This window comes from Protopterus annectens, chromosome 3.part0 (assembly GCF_019279795.1).
Source record: "Protopterus annectens isolate FY-2018-M chromosome 3.part0, PAN1.0, whole genome shotgun sequence".
Lineage (NCBI taxonomy): Eukaryota > Metazoa > Chordata > Ceratodontiformes > Protopteridae > Protopterus > Protopterus annectens.
In genome coordinates, this window is record NC_056731.1 from 1,404,624,132 (window position 1) to 1,404,648,754 (window position 24,623).

Consider the following 24,623-nt stretch of genomic DNA (forward strand, 5'->3'; position numbering starts at 1 on the left):
AGAATTAATAGCATAGTTGAGAGCCAGACTACCTCCATTGGGTGCTACCTCAAGTTAGAGGCACAAGGTGCACAGCAGAAGCAGTCTTCTTGGTCTTCTAAGAGATGTAAAGTGGGCTGGTGATGAATTCTTTTTTCACTGTCATGTATGTGCACAGACTGTCTAGCTGTGAAAGTGAGACTACATCACAAGGTACACAGTGAAAGTGAGTGTGTGTGGAATTGTGTTCAGGGTATTTTTATCAGTGCTGAATACATGTCGTTTTGTGTGTGTGTGTGTGTGTGTGTGTGTGTGTGTGTGTGTGTGTGTATTATGCAGTCACAGTCTGGAGCAGGGGGTGGGGCTAAACAACTGAGGAATGCAAAAGTTACAGGAATTAGTGACTTGTTTCATAAAGTTTTGGCTCTGCATAAAGCTTCTGCATTCCTGCATATACTGGGCTTGATCTGTGCCTTGTTTGCTGGTTTATGTGTAAGATCACTGCTGCTGTGTTTCAAGGCTGTATAAGGTGCACAACTCACATTTGCACATGGAGGTAAGGGGTGCTACAGCAGCAGTGGATTACTTACATTTACGATTTACATTTTCTTTAACAGTTACATCTTCCCTATAGCCCTGTATATTTGGCCACCTACTGTGCAATGATATGTTTGCAGTTCAGTGCTCTGTTGTCTGTAGGTTAAGCTATATGCATTTTGAAATTGGCTTGTGGCTGAGGGGTAACTGTGTGCATTTCCCGCCTGGGGGACTTTATCTGTTGTAATGCTGTACTGGGAGTTGGCCTTTGATTTTTGTGGGACTTTGAACTGTTAACAGCACTGGTCATGCACTGCTGTTCATTTTCATGCGTTGTCCACCATAAACAGAAAGCATATATTTTTATAGAGTCCGATCCATCCTTGGTGTTTTTTGCAAGTCACATTTTTTTCCTGGCACTTGCAGAGTACTAGTCCTGTGTACTGCATGCCATGCCTTTGAAATCCCATCCATAGATTTGCACCTTGGTATAACACCAGTCTGCAAATTTTAGTGGTGCATCCTGAAAAAGTTATTTTTTGTTGTCAGTCACATAAAATTTTAGCTTGTCTGTATGAGATGTATTGCTTTTTTCAATTTTGAGTCCTTTGCTTTGAATATGGTTAGGGAAGGTTTTGAAGGGAGAACAAATGACACTGTGAATTTTAGAAATTTAACAGGTGAGGAGATTAATATCTTGGGGAAGCTACAACAGAATGATAAAATCAGAATTATGAAACCCGACAAGGGGGGTGGTGTGGTCCTAATGGACCATTGGGACTACACACAGAAAATGTTGGGAATTTTGAACAATCATAACAGATATCAAATTGCTTCCAGGAACGAGATGAACATTTACTACAGGAGAATTGATCTCTGGCTGGAAGTTAATCTGTTGCAAGGACTTCTTGATTTAGAACTTTACAATTTTCTCAGGGTACAAAAACCAGTTATTCCTGAGATATTTGGCATCCCTAAGATACATAAACATGTGAACAACCCCCCTTTGAGACCGATAGTAACATCACAGTGTTCCAAGACACAAACATTAGCCATATATGTAGATACAAAATTGAAAGAATTCTACAGAAGTTACGAACATATTTTGATCGACTCTTGGGATTTTTTGGTGAAATTTAATAATATCCCATACAACGACAATTTTTTGTTTGTTACAGTCGACGTAAAGGATCTGTTCTCAGTTATACCCCAGGACATAGGGTTGGTATGGTTTGAACAAATGTTGACCAGTTTCAAATTCCTGAATAATGCAGAATTCAGACTAGTCCTGGAAAATATGGAACTAGTCTTGAAAAATAATTTTATTTATTTCCAGGGTGATATATATCACCAAATTGATGGGGTGGCAATGGGTTCTGCCTGTGCCCCCATCTATGCCAATATAGTGATGCTTTTTTGGGAATTGGAATATGTGTTCAAATCAACATTTTACGAACAGATAGAGAAATATGTTCGATTTTTGGACGACATTTTTATTTTATGGAAGGGGACACCAGAACAGATAGACGAATTCATTAAGTATCTACACACTACTACCAAGTTTCTTGAATTTACGTATCAATATAATGTAGATTACGTAAATTATCTTGATGTAAACTTTATGAAAAATAAAAAGGGAAAGACATACAAATCGAGGATTCATAGGAAGGAATGTTTCTCCAATTCATATATACACTACAAAAGCGACCATCCCCAACATTTGAAAAGAAATATAATAAAGGGACAAATGATTAGGGCGTCGAGAATGACTACTGAAGAGACGGAATGTAGAGAAGAAATGGGTTTTATATACAATTTGTTTAAGGAAAGAGGCTACCCCCCAGAATTAATAAAAGGGGTGAGGAAAGAAGTTCTAAAGAAACGTAAATCTGTATACTTGCCATTGTTAAGGTATCCAGTAAATGTAACCAATATGAGAAATAATCAAACGGACAGAGAGACCAAACCATCCAAGGATGACAATGCTTTACGTCTAACCCTTACATACTTTAAAGGGATTAGTTGGATAAGGGATGGTTTACATGAGGTCTGGAAAATCTTTTCCAGAATGAATGATAAATCGTATATATTTAAACAACCCTTAAAAGTTTGTTATCGGAAAAACACCAATCTCAAAAAGCTGTTTGAAACGAAAAAGAATTTTCATGAGAGGGGTGGAACACAAGTAAAACTTGGAGCACACAAATGTGGTAGATGTGGTCAATGTTCTTTTATTGCAGGTGAAAAGGAGCTATTTCTTAGGGGCATAGGTACCAGGTTGAAAAGTTCTGGATACCACACTTGTTACACCAAGGGTGTGGTATATCTGGCATACTGTTTGGCATGTGGGAAATACTATGTGGGCAAAACAGAAAGGCACCTTAGGCAACGGATTTACGAACATATGAGAGATATAAACAAAAAGAACGAAAACAATGCTTTATTTAGACACACCCAGGCATGTGAAAGAGCTAATATAAAATTTTGGATATTAGAACATGTGAAGAAAAATGACAAGGGGGGTGACTGGGAAACCCTATTGGAGTATAGGGAACTCATATGGCAACTTAGGTTAGATGCCTGCGGCCATATGGGATTAAATGACCATCTCTCCATAAAACCTGCACTGAAACTTTTAGCAAATAACCCTAAATCTCAAGTTAAATAATAGTTGTATGAGATGATGATACACATTCCTCATACATCAATTAATATTATATACCTTTATGGTTTTTTAAAACATCATAGTTAGATTTTAACATATGCTATATATTCATATATTTATATATTTATTTACATCAAATATTTATATATTGTTTAACTATTTGATTAACTATTGGGTATATATACTATATACAAATTGTACATATATACACATTTATATTTTTATAAAATGAGTCTTCTTTTTTAAAGGTTTTAAAAGTGTTTTTAGGCATAGTATACAATACACTTAGACTGTTTTTAGGTTTCAAATGTGAACATTTTCAGATTCTGTTGTTAACTGAAGTAGTCATGGTGTGGTCAATTAAGTATTGTGTTAAGTATCAATTAACAATAATGTGATACTATATAATAGTAAAGTATTTTTGCAATCATGTGATTCTGAGGAAGTCTAACAGACGAAAGCGCGTTCAATCTTGTTTGTTGTTTGCTGTGTGGAGTTAAATAAAACTTTTTGGCTGTGACTTCATGTTCCGGGAACTTTTTTGAAGATTTTTTAAGATATTTCGAGAGGTGGTGAAGTGTTGTTACTTTCAAGACTTAACGGAGGATACCCTTTATTGTTACAGCTAGCGGGCTTGGAATATTCACTATTTGAGATGTATTGCTTTTTTGTTAATGCATCTCTGTATAACTGAAACAATTTGGAAAGAAATTAAAATGGCTGCACATTTTGACATTTTAATTTGAATTTTGGTTATTTTTGACAGAATTGCTATTGTTTCTTTACATTATACTGCAGGGGTAGCAGCAAATGAGCTGTATTTTTTAAGTAATGGTCTGTTGTGGAGTACTGTTTGTTTGATAAGTTGATCCTACAAATCTCTTGCCTAATGGTCTGATTTTGTGTGCTTGTTTTGACAGGATCGGGTAATGATCAATCGTTTAGATACAGTCTGTGAAACTGTATTGAAGGGAGCATGGCCTACAAACAGACGGCAGCTGTTTGACTTCCAAGGTCTGTTGCCAGGATATACACCTACTGTGCTGGACAGCCCACTACAGAGAAAGAGTTTTGCAGAGCTCTCTATGGTTGCACAAGGAAACTATAGTGGTAGTGAAGAGATAAGCAGTTCTCCACAGCTGGTAAAGGCAAGTTGTTTTCTTTGTAGCGCTGTTTGACATTCAGAAGTTGTATCTGTGTCCTATGTTTAAACTGCTCCCTTTACAAGTTATCCAGCGTCTCCAAGCAGTCTCTTTCAGCATGTCCTTGCAGGATCTTGGTTCTATTTCTGTTTCTATAAAGTAGTTCTTCAGTGAAGGTTTTCTAAACCTTATGAATTCTGGCAACACACTCTTGTTGCACACTTTCCACTATTGATAGAGAAAACCCATTTAACAAAAAGAAAAAAACTACCACTTACCCTGACTACACCAAGACTACAATAGTTCAGCTGGTGGAGCATACCCTAAGGAGTGAATTGTGGGGAGATGGGTTTGAGTTGGCCGATGCTGGTTAGTATTTTTCTTCCATGTGGAAGATGGGGGAAGAGTATGCTGATGAAATCCTGCCACAAGAGCTCCACTTGGATAAAGACCCAAAACCTCAGTAGTTGCAACTAAAGACTGTGAAGTGTTGACTTATGAAAGATGGCCATAAACATACTAGATTGAATTGCAGGTGCACAGAATTGCAGAGGGGGCTGGGGTTGTGGTGGTAGGAGTATGGAGGGGAGTAAGTCATGCTGTGTTATGAAAGGTGGTAGTCCCTGGCTGTCACCTTCCTATGCTGGGATCCTAGTATCCAGGCATTAAGAGGAATGAATGGGCCATTAAGAGGCAGGGCTTTATGTCCGGGGGGGGAGGGCAGGAGTTTATCCTTAAAAAAAGGAGACTTGTTGAAAATTACCATTAGTATTTGAAATTCACATTGCTTTTGTTACATTGACAAGCAGGGTGGCTTAGTGTTGATATCTCTTCCTCACAGCTCTATACTTTTGAGTTCAATGTTGACCTCTTTTCACTGTCTGGAGTTTTCCATGTTTTTCCCATGCTTGCACTGGTTGTCTACAGGTACTTTTTCTTTCAACTCCCCAAAATGCTCATTGATTGGTTGGTACCCTTCCTGTTGTGGCCCATTCTATGTTTGAAAGGGGTCAGAGAATCACAAGTTCACTTAACCAGGTAAGCAAGGTAAATTAAATGCATCAGTATACACAAAACATACATTTTTTTCATTATATTAAAAATTAATTTGTGTAGACAACACGGAGTACTTTATTGGATTCGAATATAATTAATTAATAGAGGTTATTAAACAACAGAGAGAGGTTGTGGTTGCCATAATGGTTAAGTTTACCTTACAGGCACATGGTACAGTTTTGAGTCTCACCTTTGAGGGAGATCGACAAGACTTAAAATGGCCCAAAAGGGCAGCTAGCTCTGTATTTACCTATGAAACAAAAGAAAATAAATCCTAGTCAAGTGGTGACTAATGAAAAAGGCCACCAGCAACTGCCAATCCAACCTTTTCCAAAGATTTTTAGCATTAGCGTGTCTTATTCTGATATAAATTCCAAGAAAAACAACTCCAAAGGGAGGGGCAAGTATGTCTGTTCTCTATATCCACTTCAAAACAAAGATAGCCTTAGATTGTGCCTACAGTCAGTCCAGGCTCTCCATTTAGTAAGTGCTTATCTCCCTGTAGTGTACTCCGTTCATTAATAACTGATCCGAAGTTGTCTTTTCCATCTGGATAACAACCTGTGGGTTTTCGGATCCAACACATTTCAAATGCCAGCCAGCTTCCAAGGTTTTAGCTTGAGCTCCGCTTCTTCTACCCATAACTCCCCCGCTCTAGTAGAGCTACCTCAGATCTAGTTTGCCTCCATTCCAGAAAGCAGCTCAGTCATTTGTTCATTGTATCCTTTGTGAATACGGTTTGTTTGAGAGAGTTTGCTCCTCTACCTATTTTTTGTACTTAATGGTTAGTTAGTGTAGTGTGTCTGTAGTAGGTTTACTGTCAAAATGTCAATGTTCAGAACACTGAACGTTTGATACAAGTAAAATGACGTCACACTTCTGGCATACTAATTAGGTTATAATGTTGAATCTGTTCATCGAATTTAACAGATTCGACATTAATGTCGAAAAACCGCCAGGATGGCAGTGTAGGTGCAAACATAAATGAAACACCTACACTGTCAATCATGTCTTAGCAGGGGGGAAAGCTCCCCCTCTGCGCCCCCCACACCCTCTGCATATTAAATATTCTAACTCTAAGATCGCACTACAGTGAGAAAAGGGATACATTTCCCTTTCCGCACTGTACTGCGACTCACACCATCGAGTTACTATCATCAAATGCACACTTGCATTCATTGTTATGTAATCTCGATCTCCTAGCATTTGGCAACATGGAAAGTCAACTTAATGTTCGACTTTCCGTGTTCACTGAAACAAATTTTAACATTTTGGTAGTAAACCGTCTGTAGTATAGTGATTTTTTTTGACTAGTTATTGTTTGTAGTTAGCATAGATTGTTTCCCGCTTTTAGGACTTGTTGTTTTTTCTGTGTGTGTTAGGTAGGTTGATAATGGATAAAGGCTTTAAAAAGTGTATTTCTTGAGAACATAAGTTTCCATTCCAGGATGGTCATGAGCCCCCCTCCCCTAGTGCCATTTGTGAAGGCTTTGGCTCTTGTGCCATTAATGAGAGGATGCCAAACTTATGATTCAGAATCTTCTGTCTTTGGATAACTCTTTGATGGCCTCCTCTAGCAAAGGGGACAACTCAAGTTATAAGCAGGCTAAGTACCCTCAAAGCTTCAATGGGAGGCCATAATTGCTTTGCCCATCTTCTGTTAATGTTTCTGGCCTGTTATATTTGAAAGTCCTTAGACCCACTGTCCCACTTCTCAGCTCCAACACCTCGAAGTTGATCGCCTTCATTGCTGGTGTCCGAGTCCTCTCTCCTCTGGCTCCGGTCTCTGGCAAGGCACCTTCCCCCTACCATTAGTGTATAGAGCTCTTTTCTGGTTAGGGAGACTCCTCCTAGGTAGACCTTCTCTCCTTATTCTCCCTGTGCTCCATGGGAGTTTTCATCCACGTCCTTCCGTCGGATCTTGACATCCTCTACTCAGACCAGTAGATTGGGTCTGTTGCCTGGTTGGTGATCTTCAAGCCCCCCCATGGTGCTTTCCACAGTTCTGTCAATTCAGTCCATTGATAGCTTAGAGACTTCAGAATTGGAGCAGGTGATGCAGGCCTATTATAGGCACAGATGGAGCTAGGCCTCGTTCCATTGGCTCTGGGCCCTTGCCCTGAAGCTTTGGCTCCTCTGTCTTGGTTTTCTCCCTCTGGCTCTACAGATCCAAGGTCAGGACTGGTTGTCTTCCATTCCTTAGGATCAGAGCCAACAGCCTGGCCAGTTTCAACCCTGCCTTTGTTTCCTCAATTCTGGTCATGTCTGAGCCTGGTGAACCTTGGGAGCCAACAGGTTGAGACAGGGGTCTAAGTTTTGGGTTCGGTCCAAGTTTGGGGGTCATCCCTCCCACTCAGGGGTTTTGCTTTCAATAGTTCAACCCATGTCTTGACATTGGGCAAGGCAGAATGGCTTTGGAGTCCTGTGTGTCCTTGGGGGGGTCTTTAGAACATAGGTCTGGTCAGCCAGCTTCTGCTTTCTACATAGTGGAAAGGATGTTCTCCTGTCAGGACAGGGAGTAGTCTAGCAGGACTGGTGGCCACCCCTTCCACATCAGTGCCTGTAGCTGCTTCTCTGCTTGCTCCAGGACAGCCCACCCCTGGTGATCTCCAAGCTGCCTTCCCTGTAGGGCCTCCAACCTCTTCACTTTCACCCCTGGGTCTCCAGGGCGGGTAGTGTCTGGTAAGAGGTGGTGCAAGAGAAAGCACCTGGATTCACCCAAGGAGTCCCTCATGGAAGACACAAACTCTCAGGAAGGAGGGGGTCACCAAATCCCTCATAAAGGTTTCTTGGCAATTTTTTGGAGCTTCTTTGCTAGTGAGGGGGGCTGGACTGTAGAAGCCAGAGGGGACTCTGTTTTTGGAGGGCTTTGAGTAGGCCCATCCACATTTGGGTAGTTCCTGCTTCAGATTCACTTATTGACCTGGTGACCCACAGGGTGAGGAAGGGATCCAATACAGTAGAACTGATCTCCAAAGTGCCTGAAAACCCCCCCCCCCCCCGAAGGATTGGCAACATTTGAGTAAGGGTCCTGCTGTGGATGCTGCTGTTGGGGTGAAGGCCACTTAAAAGGACATTTCATAGGAGAGTTCCTTGGTCTATTCTCCAGGTAGAATGTCACAATGGCATGTTCTGGGTGGTTGGCACCAGCATCAGTGTGCATCACCACACTTGATGAGATGGTGTGATTTTGCAGATTGCCTTAAGGTACACTCTGTTAATGGCCCACTTGATGGCTCATCACTGTGTGGGCTGAAAGTTGGACATTTTGACCAGGAGTGAGCAAGATGGGAAGACACTCTCTGCCATTGGAGTTTATTTTGCTCCCCACAGATGTTTTCTCAGAACATAAAGGGGGAAAACACCTATCTTTTTAGGAAATCACAGCAATCCTTTCAAGAGGCTCCTTCTTGAGGGGCTCCCTGTGCAGCAGGGGGCCACCCACAATGGCTGTCCCCCTCACGGTAGGGGTGGTTCACAGAATTGTGTCTTTTATGAAAGGTTCTATGGGAGGCTCTTTAGGAGACCCTGAAGGGTTTCTCAACTGTCCTGCTCTGGAGACAGGGATCGTTTGGCTGTACATCTGACAGCTTGGGGTCCATCACCTCAGATGCATGGGTTGTTGAGTTGTATCCAGAGGTTATTCAGTTCCATTTTCACAAGTCCCCAGGATAACTCCTAGATGATTTCCACATATTCCACCCCATCAGAGAAGAGCAACAGCCATTGAAGTCTAGAAGCTGCTAGGAAGTAGAGTCATCCAAGAGGTCCCACCAGATCGACAAGGATCCAGGATCTACTCAAGGTTCTTTTTGGATCCAAAGAAAAACAAGGACCTTAGGCTAGTACTGGATTTGAACAAATTGAATCTGTTTGTGAAACAAAACAAGTTTCAAATTGTCACAGTGCAGTCCATTTTACCTGGGTTGAGGAAGGGCTTGATGTGCTCAGTCTCAAGGATGCCTGGCATCATAAAGATTGTGAAGTGCTTCAGGAGATTTCTATGCTTCTGGTTGGGGGCCGATCATTACCAGCTAAGAGTGCTGCTAATCGGTCTCATCACTGCCCCAGGGTTTTCAAGTGTGTGGCGGTGGTAGCAGTCTGGCTCAAATTGCAGGGGTTCCAGATGTTACTGTACTTGTGTGATTGGTTCCTAATTTCCCCCTAGAGAGCATCCCTAATCAGGGCCAGGGACGCTTAAGTTCCTTAGTGATCACAGTCAGCTACCAAAAGTCCAGTCTCCATTCAGTTCAGAACTTGGAGTTTATAGCTTGCCATTTGGGCACAGTATCCCAGAGTCCAGGATATCGGACCTTTGGAATCTGGCAGGTTCCTTCATTGCTTACAGAAAACCTCCAACATCTCTTATTCTCAGGCTCTTGGGTTACATGGTGGCTGTTTGTTTGGTCCCTTTGGCCAGGTATCACATGAGCATTGCAGTGGACTCTGGCAGTACAGTGGTCGTGCTTAACGCATCAAATTAATTTTCTAGTTTTTCTGACCAATGTTTTGTCAAGATCAGGTAAAGAGGTGGTTAGTTACCCTTGGTGTCCACAGGGAGTCCTTTCGTGTTATACCCTCATCTGGTTACAGTCATGACAGACTCCTCTCTTCTGGGGTGATGGAGGCTATTTCAGAGAGAGAACTATCCAGGGGACCATGTCTGCGACCGAGCCCAACATGCACATTGTTTTGGAGATGAGTGTTCCTCCTCATTTTGCAGGCTTTTCAGGATGTTCTCCTGAAGAGTGTGATTTCTGTAAGTTTGTTGGTAATCTAGTATCTAAGCAAATGGAGGGAGCTTTTCTTACTAATGTCAGAGAAAGTTAATAATTGTCTCTATTATGGCAAGCAGATAGCACACTGGGACTTGCACTCTTTTTGTGTAGCTTGTTTAGGCCCAGAACACAATGCACCTGACTGTTGGTTCAGTGCTTGCTTTAACAGTAGGACTGTCAAGGGTAGGGCTGAGATTCTAACTAAGCACGTCACTGTGTCATTAGAGCCTTCTCATGCCATATCTTCCATTAGTTAGGCTGAGGTTGATCTCACTGGAAGTAAAAGAAGCATCCGAAGCATAGGGTACTGGACAGCAATTGGTCATTGTCTGACAGTCTATCCAGGCTTATCATTGAAGAAGACGAGACACTTTTAGTCCCCTCCAATGACTGAGGTTGTGTCAGAGGTCTCTGTCTTTCGGAGTCTGATATGCCACTGGGTTCTTCTACGTTTGCACAGGCTGAAGGACTTTACTCATTATTTTGGTACAGAGCCACTTTACAGGTTCCGGCTTCCAAAGATCATTTTCCATCTGTCAAAGGGGAGACTGGAGTCTCCCATCTTCAGGAGATAGTCTCAGTTCACCATTCTCAGGATACGGCCGTCCATCCACATCCCATCCCTACTGCTGACGTTGCCCATATGCCCACACCTATGGTCTCACCTAAAAAGGCTGCTTCCAGCTTGCCTCAGCCAACTGGCTCCCACTCCCAAACTCAGGCCTATCAACAGGGCCTGGTTAGGCTGGCTGAGGATTTGATTACTGTAGTCTGATTCATATGCTTAAACTCCCTGGTTCTGTCTTGCATGATGATCTGCAAAACAAAAAGGGACAAAACCCCCCCAGGACTTTTCAGATTATTTTGAGTCAGAGGATGGCAATGAGGAATGCACCTTTGAAGAAGGTTTTTCTATGACTTCCTGTTGGGATTCAGACTGTGATGAGAACTTGGCCTCAGCCTCACTCCCTGAGGACATATCTTTTAGTGAGACCCTGCATACCCTGAGGAACACTTCAAATGGGAAGGTCAAGATTCCACTCCATCAAAGAGGGTAAAGGAATGCCTAAATATTCCTGAGCCATAATCCTCTTGTCATTCCTCCAGTCTTGAATGTAATGGATGGTGTCTTGTTGGATTCTTCCTTACAGCCAGACTCCCTCCCACCTGCTGTTTGGAAGCCAGACAGATTTTTTTAAAAATTCTTGATTCCCATAGGCACCTTTTTAAGAACTCTGTAGCAAATCCTGAAGTGGTGACTTAGGATCATAAGGAAACCAAACCTAGCACTTCAAAAAAATCTACTGCCAACTGATGAAGAAAGTCTGGACAGTTTGGAAAGAAATTACACTTGTGCTACCTTCTCTATTAGGGCCCTAAGTTGCCAGTTCCATATGGTCGAGTATAAGGAGACACTTGTGGATCAGATGAAGCAAAAATCTGTGTGTAGTGAAAATAAGGCGCTCTCTAAGGAACTGTTAGACAAATGCAGTTCCTGTACTCAAGTTGCTAAGCACTCCTTGTACTGGGGCAATGATGCTCTCAAAGTGTCTAGAATGGCAGCAGCTACAGGGTCAGTTATTAAAAGACATGTCTGGCTGAGACAGTAGCCCTTCACTTAGCATGTAAAATTAAGTCGTTTGGATGCTCCTTTCAACAAAGACTACCTTTTTGGTCAGAAGGCTGAAACAGTACTTAAAAAGATAGTGGATAAAGCCAAGTCCATGCAGGGTGTCAAGGAATTTCAGGTTCAACCACCCAGCTTCACCCATAACTATCCTACCAAACACTACTCCTTTCTGACCTCCAATACTAAACCAAGACATAAGAGACCTAGAATGGACAGGAGGTAAAGGCAGCAACAGCGGCTGAATCTGTGATAACCTGACTCTTATAAGTCTACAGGATCCATCAGCAGGGTCCCAGCAGGGAGCATTTATGACTCACCCATGCTCCCTCCTTTCATCAAATTCCACGTCAACCTCCCTACCCCCACTTCCCAGACTGGGAGGATGGGCTGGTGTCTTAAAAAAAAAAAATGGTCGCTCATTGCCATTGGTCAGTGGGTGTTAAAGATCATAAAAAGATGCTACAAACTGTGGTTCAGGCAATCTCAGTTTTGCTAAGGCTGAACAGACAATCCCCCAAATCAGAAGACAGAGGCCAGAAAGCAAATTCAGCTACTATAGAACCAGTACATAAAAGATTAGAGGGAAAGGGATTTTACTCAAGGCTCTTACTTCCAAGAAAAGATAGTACCTGGAGACCTAGCCTGGACCTGTCAAAGCTCAACAGATTCTTGCAGGCACCAAAATTAAAAATGTTAACCATTCAAAATTGTTGCCCATGATTTTTCCAACACCTACATGGTTAATGTAGATCTAAAAGATGCATACCTCCACATTTCCAAAGAAAAAACTCATAGGAGATTCTTATGCTTCAGAGCAGATAAGAAGCATCATCAGTTTTTGTGCTCTGCAGTTTGATTTGTTACTGCACACAGGGTATCCACAAAATGCCTGGCTCCAGTGATGGCCTTCTGCAGGTCAAAGGCCATTTAGATTTATCCCATCGTAGATGGCTACCTCATTCAAGCAACAAATCTAGAAAAACTCAAATTGGATTTGTTATACACCCAAGAAACCCTAGCAAACCTGGGGAATCACCATCAATATCCAAAAGTCACAGACCACTTCCATGAACAGGATTGTGTTTCTGGGGTCTTTGTTGGACTCCTCTGTCCAAAAAGCTTTCCTTCATACATAGAAATAAACCTTACTAATACATTATTTCCAAAATCTTCACAGGAGCCAACTTACTGCCAGGGAGTTCCTCAGAGCCTTAGGTTACATGGCCGCTGCATCCTCATGATCACTCTTGACAGACTACATGGGGAAGCTGTAGTGGTATCTGAAGTGTATGGTGCCAGCACTCCCAATCCCTCAACTTCAGGATGAAGCTTCTCCCTTCTCTCAAGAGTTTGCTTGGTAAGCCCGAGCCCACTGCCCACAGTCTGGGTCTCTCCTGCAGGATAATTCCTCAGAACTAAACGTAGATCATGGATGCCTCAGACATAGCCTGGGGGACTTACTACAACTTACGGACTCAAGGCAGATGGGACACCCGATTCAAAAACACACACATCAATCAAAAAGAACTGTTGGCAGTCCAAAAAGATTTGGTTGCCTCCAAAGACCAGTGGAAATGAGGTGTACTTCCAGTAAAGACAGACAATACCAAACAGTGGAACTCACACTTAACCTCTTTGTTGCCCAGACATGGATCTTTGGGAAACTGCAAACTTCCTAAGACTGCACCTTATGGCTCAGTACCTACCAGGAGTAAAACAATCAACTGTCCGGTCATGTAAGCAGGAGTCTTGTCAGACCCTTACAAGTAGCAGTTGCAAATGGAAGTTTTTCTCAGCTTAGCTAGAGAATGGGGGTTTGCCAGAGATGAACCTTTTTGCCAGAAAAGAAAACTATTCTTTGGAAAAGTTTTGCTTAAGGGCCAAAACCAAGTTAGCCTGGTGAATGGATGCCTTCTCCTTTCCTTGGACAGGTCTGTTCTAGTATCCTTTCCCTCCAACACCCTAATTCCCCAGGGTATTAATGAAAATAAGGGAGAAAGGGACAAGGGTCATTCTTATAGCCCCAGACTGACCAAGACAGCACTGGTATCCCCTACTACTCAGTCTCAGCAAGAAGAAACTATGACTGCTGCCCCAACAAGTGGGCCTGTTGACACAGAATAAGGGCAGTGTCATACACCCCAAACTGAACACACTCAAATTGACAGCTTTGATAATATTTTGACCCCCTTGGATGGGGGGCATCCCTTGACAAATAGATCCTGGACATTCTGAAAGAAGCCAGGAGACCTAGTACAAGAAAATCTTATTCCGTTGAGTGGAAGAGATTTACTGTATGGTGCAAACAAAGGGGACAGACCCTTTTCACTGTCAGGTTCCTCTGGTCTTCTCATAGTTATCAGAGCTTTTTGACAAAGGGCTTTCTCTTTTACTCCCTTAAATTTCATGCTTCAGCCATTTCAGCCTGTGTGCCCTGTCAGCCCCCTCTCTTTCCCACTCGCTCATGAAACAGCTCATTAGGTTCCTCTATGAGATCTCATTTTAATTTTGGAGAAGCTCACCTTCCCCCCTTCGAGCCTGCTGCCCCTGCAGACATCATGTTCTTGACCTGGAAAACAGCTTTGTTGCTAGCCATTAGTTCAGCTAGAAGAGTGTCAGAGCTTCAGGCCCCCCTCCTTTATGCCTAAAGTGGTTATGGAGATCTCTCTGAACCAGACCATCCATCTACCTACCTTCTTTCCTAAACCTCAAAATGAAGGGGAAAGAAGTCTCCATTCACTGGATCTGCATAGATAACTTGTTACTACCTACACAATGTCAGAAAATTTTGACCAGCTTTACATGGTCTTTGCCTGTAACTCTAACGGAAGACCAGTATCAAAGCAAACAATTTCCAAATGGATCCCCCACTTCATTTTGTTTTGCTTCAACAACTATAGAAAAAAGCCACCAGAGTTTGTCAGATCATACTCCACTGAGGCTAGCACTTTGCCTAATGCCTTTCTTAAAGGGTTGGCTCTTAAGGACATTTTACAAATAGCTACTTGGTCCTCTGTGCATACCTTCACCAAACACTATCACCTTCCAGTCTTTTCCAAGTCTAGAGCTGAGTTTGTCATTGCAGTTTTGCAGGGCAACCTATCCTCTCCATAAAATTTTCCATCCACCCTGTTATTAGCTTTGGGAGTCATCCAATCAGTTAGGACTGTAACAGTGAAACATGAAGAACATAGTACAGTTGCGTACACTTATCATAAAAGTAGATTTTTGATTGTATTCAGTGTTGTAGTATTCTTTCCACTCTTGCCCCAAAGGTTGGGGTGAACATTTTTCTCTCTAGGTCCAGGTTGTTCCCCCTCCTCTGTTCAGATTAGGTCTGGCTAGGCTTAAAAAGGCCCTTGTGGTTGTTGGCCTAGTAAACATCTATGAACCTGTGAACCTATATTGGAAGTTTTCCTCTCGAGGACCACTGTTTTTAGCTGTAAACTATTTTGGGGCTGTTTTTATATGAGAAAATGTACTGCTTCTGCAAACTTTTATTTAATGAAAGGTTTTTTATCAGGAAATGTTTTGTATGGGCAGAGATTATTATGGGGTATGTTGGTGCTTCTGTGCACAGTGTGACAACGCACATGACATTTTTTTATGTCCAACATGAGTTTTTGAAAAGGGGGGTTTTCTGACAGAAGTTTAGTGTACTTGCCTATGCATTAGTGTGATTGGGCACTCTATGTGAGTGCAGGTGTGCTGCTTGTGAACACTTTTTGACAACTTATGACTGATTAATTCCCAGCAGAGTACTACCTTTGAGACACCCTTTTTGGCTACAGCTTGGATCTTAATCTGCTCAGCTGTTCTGTCTTCTCCTTGTACTAAGAGAGAAAAAAAACAAGTTAAAGGAGCCTGCGATTTGACAAGAGCTCTTTGACCTACTACTGCCTGAGGTGTTACCAATCTTTAGTGACCATTATTTGTTCTTCAGACCACTCACTTACCTCTCCAGCTTCCACTGGTGTAGTCCTTTCAGCTGCTATGAACTGAGTGTCAGGCATTTCCTCTTTGGCTGTTCAGTGTTCGATGCAGGCTTAGGAGGATCATCTCTTCTGGGTCATGGAGACACTCCAGGAGATCCTCACTGTAGCCTGAGAATGAGACCTCTAGAAAGGCAGACCTGCCTTCTCCAAGTCGGTCTTTGTCCAAACCTGTAAAGAAAAAATAAAAGGTTACATACTTGTTTATCTGAAGAGATGTTGACTGTTAGAAACAATGATTTTCTTATCTTAGCCAGGCAATTGTTACAGGCTGCTAATCCTTGTGCTCAGAAATTTTAGTATTCCTGAGGAAGACATGTCGGAGGATTCTGACAGAGGGAAGCCTTCTGGGTCACATTATCATTTCACTGTATTACCTTTTGTATTATCCACAGCTCCAAGGGTGTTTACAAAGTGTTTAGCTCCAGTCATTATTCACCACCAACTAAATGGCATCCACAGATTTCCTTATTTAAGTGACTTGCTCATCTTTTCCCAAATGTCGAGAGTCATTACAATGTTTTTTTTCCTCCTCTGACCAATCTGGGATTATAGATAAATGTTTATGAATCCTCTTTGACTCTGGAAAAGGCAGATTTTTAATTGGAAGCTTTACTGATCTTCTCAAATCAATCTAATATTTCAGAGTATCTCAGGATCTTGCATTTCATGGCTTCAGTGGTTCTCGAAATTCTCACCAGGTTACAGATTTGGGGGGGGGGGTGACACTTGAACCCAACACTTGCATCCTCTGGAAATTCAGATTCCAGCTTTGGGCTTTGTCAAAAAGGAAAAACAGTGGTAGAGACTACATAAAGAATCAAATGCAGTTCTCTCCTTTCTTTTTTCTTCCTGTGCATCCATGCCAGTTCATAGCTACAGACACCTCCAATTTACATTTTAGTTGTACCAAATATCCTTAACCATATATTCCTGTGCGTTTAAACTACTGCCCTCACTCAGTGTTTCCAGTGTATTGTTTTTTCAAGTGTCTCCCTAACCTGTTTGCTTCAATTGCATGCAGTTAATAGTTTAAACATATTGCGTCTAAGGCTGTTAATCATGTTATCTTATCTCTTTTTCAGTCATCATGTGATAATGTTTTATTTACTCCTGTATCTGGTAAACACATTAACAGAGAGTATTATTATATGTATGTGTATGTATATCTATCTATCTATCCACATCTAAGTTTCCGTCCATTTTTTTTACCATCTTTCCAGCACTGTCATAAAACCTTAATTGGAAGCAAAATAGCACAGTTTCTAATTTGAAAACAAAAGGGATTTTCATCTGACATATACCCCGCCCTCCAGTTAGATGCATTTCAGTTTTTAGTTAAAATAAGTATTTATAATACTTTACAAATACAAATAAAATAAATAGTTATTTTCTCTCTGGTGCTTACAGAGGTCAATGTTTTTTAAAGTATTATGTGGATTGCAGCTTGCATTTTAGTTATTTTTAACGTCCTTGTCAGTATAAATATGTATCCAGTTAAGTACTGTCCTTACACAATATCCCCAGTGCATTGTTTTTCTGCAGTCTTTCATTTCACATGAAATCTCTTGCATCTCTCTCATTTTTATCCATCATTTTCTTTTAGTAAACTGAAGTGTGAATAGTTTCCTTTTCTGCAGTTGTAGATTGGTTACTTATTCCTTTGTCCCCATCTCCTTCCAACTCTTTTTGACTGTTTATCTTGTGCCTGTTGAGGGTCTGTGTAGGTTTTTAATCTAATTGGGTAGAAGACTCAAAGTAATGCATGATATTAACTGGAGTCTAGGTTCATTTCTTTGCAGAATTTTTATGGAAGGGAAAAAAATGCATTTGTGTTTGTAGTGAAAAGTTATCTACGTAGACTTTTGTGTGTCTAAATTTTTAGATAGTTGTTTTTTCCCCACAAAATCAAAGAATTTCATCTTTTAGTTTGTCTACAGTTTTATCATTTTAGGTCTCCACTTTCCTCAGTCTCAAATTAGGAGTATTTACTCAATACTATTTCTGTTTTAGTAACAGCGATATAGTGTGTAGTCTATGTGCTGAGGCGTTTTCTCATAAATTCTTGAGAATTCTCTTTGATTTGTACTGTTGCTGCTGTAAAACCTCAGGATGTCTGTGTGACCTGTCCTTGGTATCGGGTAGTTTATGTATCGTTTGGTCATATTTTAGTTGTTTTTCCATCACTTTGTTTAATCTCCTTTTCTGAGTTTGCATACCAGTTGAGTGCCTAGTTATAACATTTATTTCCTTCAGCCTTGTTATTTCTGTTATTTATTTATTTATTCCAGTTTGGTGACCGGGGAGGTCCACTGGGCTCGAGAGCCCATTTTCAGTGGAGGCCCAGGGAGAAAAGCTCCACAATACAAAGTTACATTACGTAGAGGATTACAAGAAAAATATTTGCATTGCAATCAACAGGTAGTATAACGATCAACAGGTAGTATTACAAGTCAAAACAGGTATCATTCAGTAAAGACAGGAAAACTATTAAAAAATTTTCGAGAGAAACACAGGCATATAAAGCATAATGGCTGGATGTTACTGCTTAGCTGCATTTATGGAGCCATTTACCTTGAAAATCTGAGTGCATTTGATCAGTCTTTCTTGGGAAAGAGGAATTTTCTCCTTCAGTTACAATTGCTATTACCATCTGCTTTTCCCATATTACTTTTTGTCCCCTTGGGAGTTTTCCCACTTCTCCCTTTCTACTTTAGTTTTCTTCTTTTGTTGACCTGAATATCAGACAGTTCAGCAACAAATTTTTGTTAAAAGTTTTCAGTAGTTTGCAGGGTTTTACTGCTTTTAATGGTTCTCAGCCCAGAGCTCTGTTTTTAGCTGCTCTCACACTACCACCACAATTCTGGCTTTGATTCACTTTTGTTTTTATTACTACTGTGTTAACTGTGACTCTCCTCTTTTTGTTGTAGGTAAGACTCGCACAACTGTACTGTCTTAGAAGGCTGCCCCTTCAAAAGAGTAGAAACTCTCCCCACTCCTATTTGAATATAGTTTGATCCAAACAGTTTATTGATGTTAATTGTGTTTCAGGAGTAGTGTTTTCCTTTTCTTGGCTCCTGTTTGAGGAAGAACTGAGAAGGGGAGTTTTTTCCCTCTTTTTGTTTGGACACTTTTAAGGAGTCGACAGATGAAAGAAAGGTAGTAATGTAGGTAACTATTAAGATTTTGTCTGAGGGTTTTATGTGGAGTCAGGAGGCACAGTTCCGCACTATGAATGTCCTGCTAAACAAGTGGTACGTTTTAAGCTCTGGAGTCACTGGAGGTGCAGTGTATTTCTATTATATGTTCTATTTATCCCTTTGCTTAGTCCTTTTAAATGTTAATGCAGTGTATGTTTGATGCACACCAGTCTTTGTTTGGGATACAGAACATTAAACTCAGTGCTCCAGAATCATTAATACATTTTCTGTGTTTGTCTTTCTCTCTTTAGGACAGTGCTTTGAATCTTTCCATGCCTAGGCAGCGAAGGAGACGAAGACGGAAGATTGAAATTGAGGCAGAGAGGGCCGCAAAGAGGAAAAATCTAATGGATATGGTTGCTCAGCTGCGAGAATCCAATGCAAGCTCAGAAAATGGACAAAATAAAGCTGTGGACTTAACAAAGGCTTCAAGAGATGCAATAAGTTCTACCTCTGATATCTCTTCTGTTACATCTAAGTTTGTTTTACCACATATTTCCACTCCAGTCACAGAAGCCTTCAGAACTCAGATGGAGTTGCTGCAAGCAGGTCTTTCATGCACTCCCTCAAGACATCTACTGAATGGATCATTAGCAGATAGAGATCCTCCAATGAAGAGAAGAAGAGGCAGGAGGAAAAATGTAGAAGGGCTTGATCTGCTTTTCATGGGCAACAGACGAGCGTCATTGGCAGTGGTGAGTTCCTAAGCATTTCATTTAGATTGCAAGTATGGAGTTCTTGTTTTGAAGTGGGTGTTCACCATATGACCGTGGAACTGTATCCTGTTGTGCTTTGTTGTTTGAGAATTATGGTAATGAGTTGCCTTTGTGTAACCATTTGTGAAACCAGTTGTTTTCCTGGTATTTTCACAGTTTTTCTTTGACGACTTGCAAGTGATTTAGGATGTCTGCATGTCTAAAGCAGACTTAGGATAGAAAAAAATATGCAGTACCCTCATTCATATTAATGGAGATGCAGTCTGGTTGGACTCTGGAGCTTTTTCAGTGAGTAACTGTGGATTTTTCATATCCATAACTCAACACATTTCAGAATTTTCTGGGTTTTTCAGCACTTGAGTGGTGATCTATTCTCCATTTGCTGTGTTGTGTGATGTCACTTGCTGAATTAATAAGGATCCAGTATCTTCTGCTTTCTTCATATTTTTTTGATGCTATTAGAGTTTGAATCGTTCATTGAACATTCCTTGATTCAGTGCTTAACATGCTTAGATCTTAAGTAGGGGTTGTGAGTTGGTGTAATGGTTAAGGTGTTTACCTCACAGACACAAGGTGTACAAGGTTTGATTCTCACCTTTGAGGGAAACTGGCTAGGCTTAAAATGATTTACTAGGTCAGCTAGCATAGTACTAATTTATCAACTTGAAGTCTTCCTGTGATTCTAAGATTAGTAGCCAGAAGCTTACTGTAGCACCACGTGGGGATGACCCACCTACAGCCCATATGACCAAGGTCTGATGATCAGTGCAAGTGTCTTAGTTGCTGGCTTAGGAGGATGGGTGTGCTGATCATCAGGGATATAGCACACACCCTGGCACATCTTGTGGTAGATCTCCACCAAGGAACAGTTGGGGAGGGGAGAGCAACTTTGTCTAATGGAGGCCATAACATTGGTTTAGTTGCCATGGAGGTGGGCTGATGTGCCAGCATGCACCATTGCATATCCATTACAGGATGTCACTGGTGAGCAAGGGGTTGGAATTGGTAGGGTGTAAAAATAATCCCAGCACTAGTATGATACTTTACCAAGGTCCTCTACCTCCTAACCAGTCCAACACATGGATTGGGGGTTAGCTTGGGGGTGGCTAAAGCAGGTCCAGTCGACCCACTGAATGAAGGTGAGACCTTTCGGGGCAAACTGGTCAGCAGCAAGAGCCAGCCAAGAAAACATTTTAAAAAAATCCAGCTTTTATGCTCACCCCTTTTGCAGACATATAGAGAGAGAAGATTTAGACATACCACACAGTGAGAAAGATGGTCCAAATAGATTTCAGAGGGTGGACTTAGATCTGTCCTTGAGGTGTCCATCATTTCCTTGTGTTTATACATTCCCCTTCGTTAAGTAAAAGTTCAGGTTCATATCACTAATCTGAAGATGTGCTTTTCTGACAACTTCTTGGAAGATGTGTCCCTGGATATTGAATGTCTGCACTGACCGTCCCACATTATGGCATCCTAGAGTATGACTGGTATATGTGGAGAAATCCCTCAAGTCTCTCACTAAAGATTGAGCAGTTGCATTTTTAATATGGAAGTCTGTCAGCTAGGGTAAACTCTCTGCACTGGTTTGGCTTATTGGTACTTCCCAAATGTTACAGAAGTACAGACTGTTCATTGCCTTGTGGACCTTGTCCTTGCAAGTGTGGGAGTCCACATTAGACAGCATAGCTTCATGCCCAGCGTCAGTCCCTGTGTTGGTCTGTTTTTAGTAGCACTTCAGTAGTGTATCACATTGTCATAAGTATTTGGGCACTGATGTACAAATCAACTGCAGTTTGTGCAGTACTTTACATGTAGACAGCCTCCTGCTTGGAATTACATTATCTTGCCTAGAGAAAAGGGGATTGTGACTATTCTCTAGTCATGCAGGGCAGCAGTTTATAGGGTCAGTGAGTCATAGACATTCCTGGCTGAAGACATTTTCCCTTCCAGGTCATGTAAAGGTAGAGCTCCTTATTGCTCTCCCTTGATAGACTTCTTTGGAAACCCTGTCTGAGAAGGCTTTAAATAGGTTGGAGAAAAGAGAGGGACATGCAGCTAGGGTTGCCACCTTTTCAAATGCCCAAAGTGGGACATTTTTGGTACAAACATCAGATTTGGAAAGGCAAAACATAACTACGCCCAATACAAAGGACAGAACTTCACTTTTTTTTCCTAAATAAAAGCTTATTCTTGTAGCATTGTAGTTGCTTATTCTGTTTCTTATAACATTTAGGTGTTTCAGATATAGAATAACTGTTTTATGCAACTGTTACACAAAATATAGGAAATAATTTTGTCCTAAAATCTCAGGACATTTGACATGCTTTCAATTAATTTGCAGGACACAACTGTCCAAAGAGGGATTGTCCCTCGCAAAGTGGGACAGGTGGTAACCCTACGCGCACACCAAGCACTTTTTTCACTTCAAATTCCAAATGCAGCCAAAACTTCCCCTGTAAGAGCTGGCCATTCATCCATAAATGAAAAAGGCAAGAAATGCAAAGAGAAGGACCAAAGTTATACAAAACAGTGGCAAGTTCACCAAAAAATTAAGCATGGAGGTCTGTCAGTGCAGTGACCAATAGAGGTGACAGCTATGACTCATTCCAGGTTCTACTCCTCCCCCTGAAATCCCTCCCAATATCAAAACCCTATCTCCCATCCACCCACAATCTCAAGAAACGTAAGGGACCACTTGGATCTATTTGTGGAGGAGGGAGAGAGTATGTCCCTGGACCAATAGGTACTCAGCATTCATAAACCAGGTTATTGACTTCAGTTCAGAAGTTGACCCCAAGTATTTACAGGGGTTTTTTCCTGTCCCCAGGGAACAAAAGACACCTCTCAGTCTGTGAAGACTTTCTTAGCCAAGAAGCCACAGAAAGAGTACCCATAGAGGAGTAAAATGCTAGATTCTACTACTGACTTCTTTTTTAGTCAACACTGCTTTAATTTACAGATGCAAACAAATCAACATTAAAATATCCTATTAAGTAGGACCCCCCCCTCCCTGCAAAAAAAAAAAAACGGTTATGCAACAGCCAAATTACAGGTACCTTTAAATCCTCAGTGGACACCTCATAATAAAGCCTTCATCTATTGAGGAGGAAGCACAAGATTTATAGGTATTGACGTATAGATAAAATTACAGGCACCAATTTTGGTTCTCCAGTGTTCTCTTAGAACTCCTCTTTTCTTTGGCCTTCTAATCCAAGATCAGTTCCTTATTGTCTCTCCTTATTCCTTCCCCTGCCCTTCTTATTAGTTTGGGGTTATTTTTTTCCAGTCAACATTAACAAGTAAAGTTTGTCTGATTCATATAGTGAATATGTTAGCCTGAATCTGATTAAAAGTAAAGTAGGGGAGAAGGTAGTTTTTCCTGGCCATAACCTAAGAATATTCTCGGAACAGAATAGTTTATAACCCGCAGGTAAGGGTTTAAAGCCCCGGTATGTTAGTCTAATAAATTCCTCACTAATTGCTTGCTGGACGTCTTAAATTTCATGTATACTTTTTTACTTTTTCTTTCAGTTGTTCCCATTGGGGGTCGCCACAGCGGATCATCTGTTTCCATTTCTTCCTGTCCTCTGCATCTTGCTCTGTCACACCAGCCACCTGCATGTCCTCTCTCACCACATCCATAAACCTTATCTTAGGTCTTCCTCTTTTCCTCTTACTTGGCAGCTTCATCCTTAGCATCCTTTTCCCAATATATCCAACATCCCTCCTCAGCACATGTCCAAATCAATGCAATCTCGCCTCTCTGGCTTTGTCTCCAAACCGTCCAACCTGGGCTGACCCTCTAATATACTTATTTCGAATCCTGTCTACTCTCGACACACCCAGTGCAAATCTTAATATATTTAACTCTGCCACATCCAGCTCTGACACCTGCCTTTTTGTCAATGCCACCGTCTCCAACCCATGTAACGTAGCTGGTCTCACTACCCTCTTGTAGACCTTCCCTTTCACTCTTACTGGTACTCGTCTGTCACAAATCACTCCTGACAGTCTTCTCCACCCTGCCTGTACTCTCTTCTTCACCTCTCTTCCACACTCGCCATTACTCTGAACTGTTGATCCCAAGTATTTAAACTCATCCACCTTCGCCAGCTCTACCCGCTGCATCCTCACCATTCCTCTGTCCTCCTCATTCACACACATATATTCTGTCTTAGTCTTGCTGACGTTTATTCCTCTCCTCTCGAGAGCATATCTCCACCTCTCCAGGGTCTCCTCAACTTGATCCCTACTATCACTACATATCACAGTGTTATCTGCAAACGTCATAGCCACGGGGACTCCTGTCTGATCTTGTCTGTCAACCTGTCTATCACCATTGCAACAACTGTCTTTACTGTGAGTCTGTGTTTTCATGTGTATTCAGTTGTATATTATATGAAGGATTACCTAAATTATAAAAAAACCAAAAGATCAGCAGTAAAAATCTAAACTGAAATGTCATGGGGGGGGGGGTGCAAGGACTGCAAAAATGTTTGCTTTGAATGTGGTTAGGTTTTGTTGATATTTTCTGTTTAGATGTTTTTCAGTTTAGGTATTTTTCTATTTTTACTATCAGTCTTGTACTGTTTATTTTAGAAAATTCCATATAGGTGTGTGTGTGTGTGTGTGTAAATATATATATATATATATATATATATATATATATATATATATATATATATTTGTTTGTGTCTTTCGGCTTTCCCCGGTTAGGGGTCGCCACAGCGGAACGCCGCTAATGATTGGCAGTAGATTTTTACGTACTGGCTTGCCGGGCCTAACGTACAACCTTCAACAAAGGAACACCCATTCACGCATGTCGCCACACAGAAGACGCTCTGAGAATCGAATGGGCAACCTCTAACTGTGAGGTGACAACGCTACTGCAATATATATATATATATATATATATATATGTGTGT

The 24,623-nt window shown here is 41.3% G+C and overlaps 1 protein-coding gene across 1 annotated transcript in view; it reads left to right on the forward strand.

Annotated features, from left to right (window-relative positions):
* Positions 1–24,623, forward strand: part of CHD7 (chromodomain helicase DNA binding protein 7) — a 2,781,650-nt gene that overhangs the window by 2,690,533 nt on the left and 66,494 nt on the right. Inside the window, exons 39-40 of the mRNA XM_044065875.1 lie at positions 4,102–4,329; positions 19,231–19,674. Of these exons, the coding sequence (XP_043921810.1) occupies positions 4,102–4,329; positions 19,231–19,674 (672 nt within the window). The remainder of the gene's footprint in view (positions 1–4,101; positions 4,330–19,230; positions 19,675–24,623) is intronic.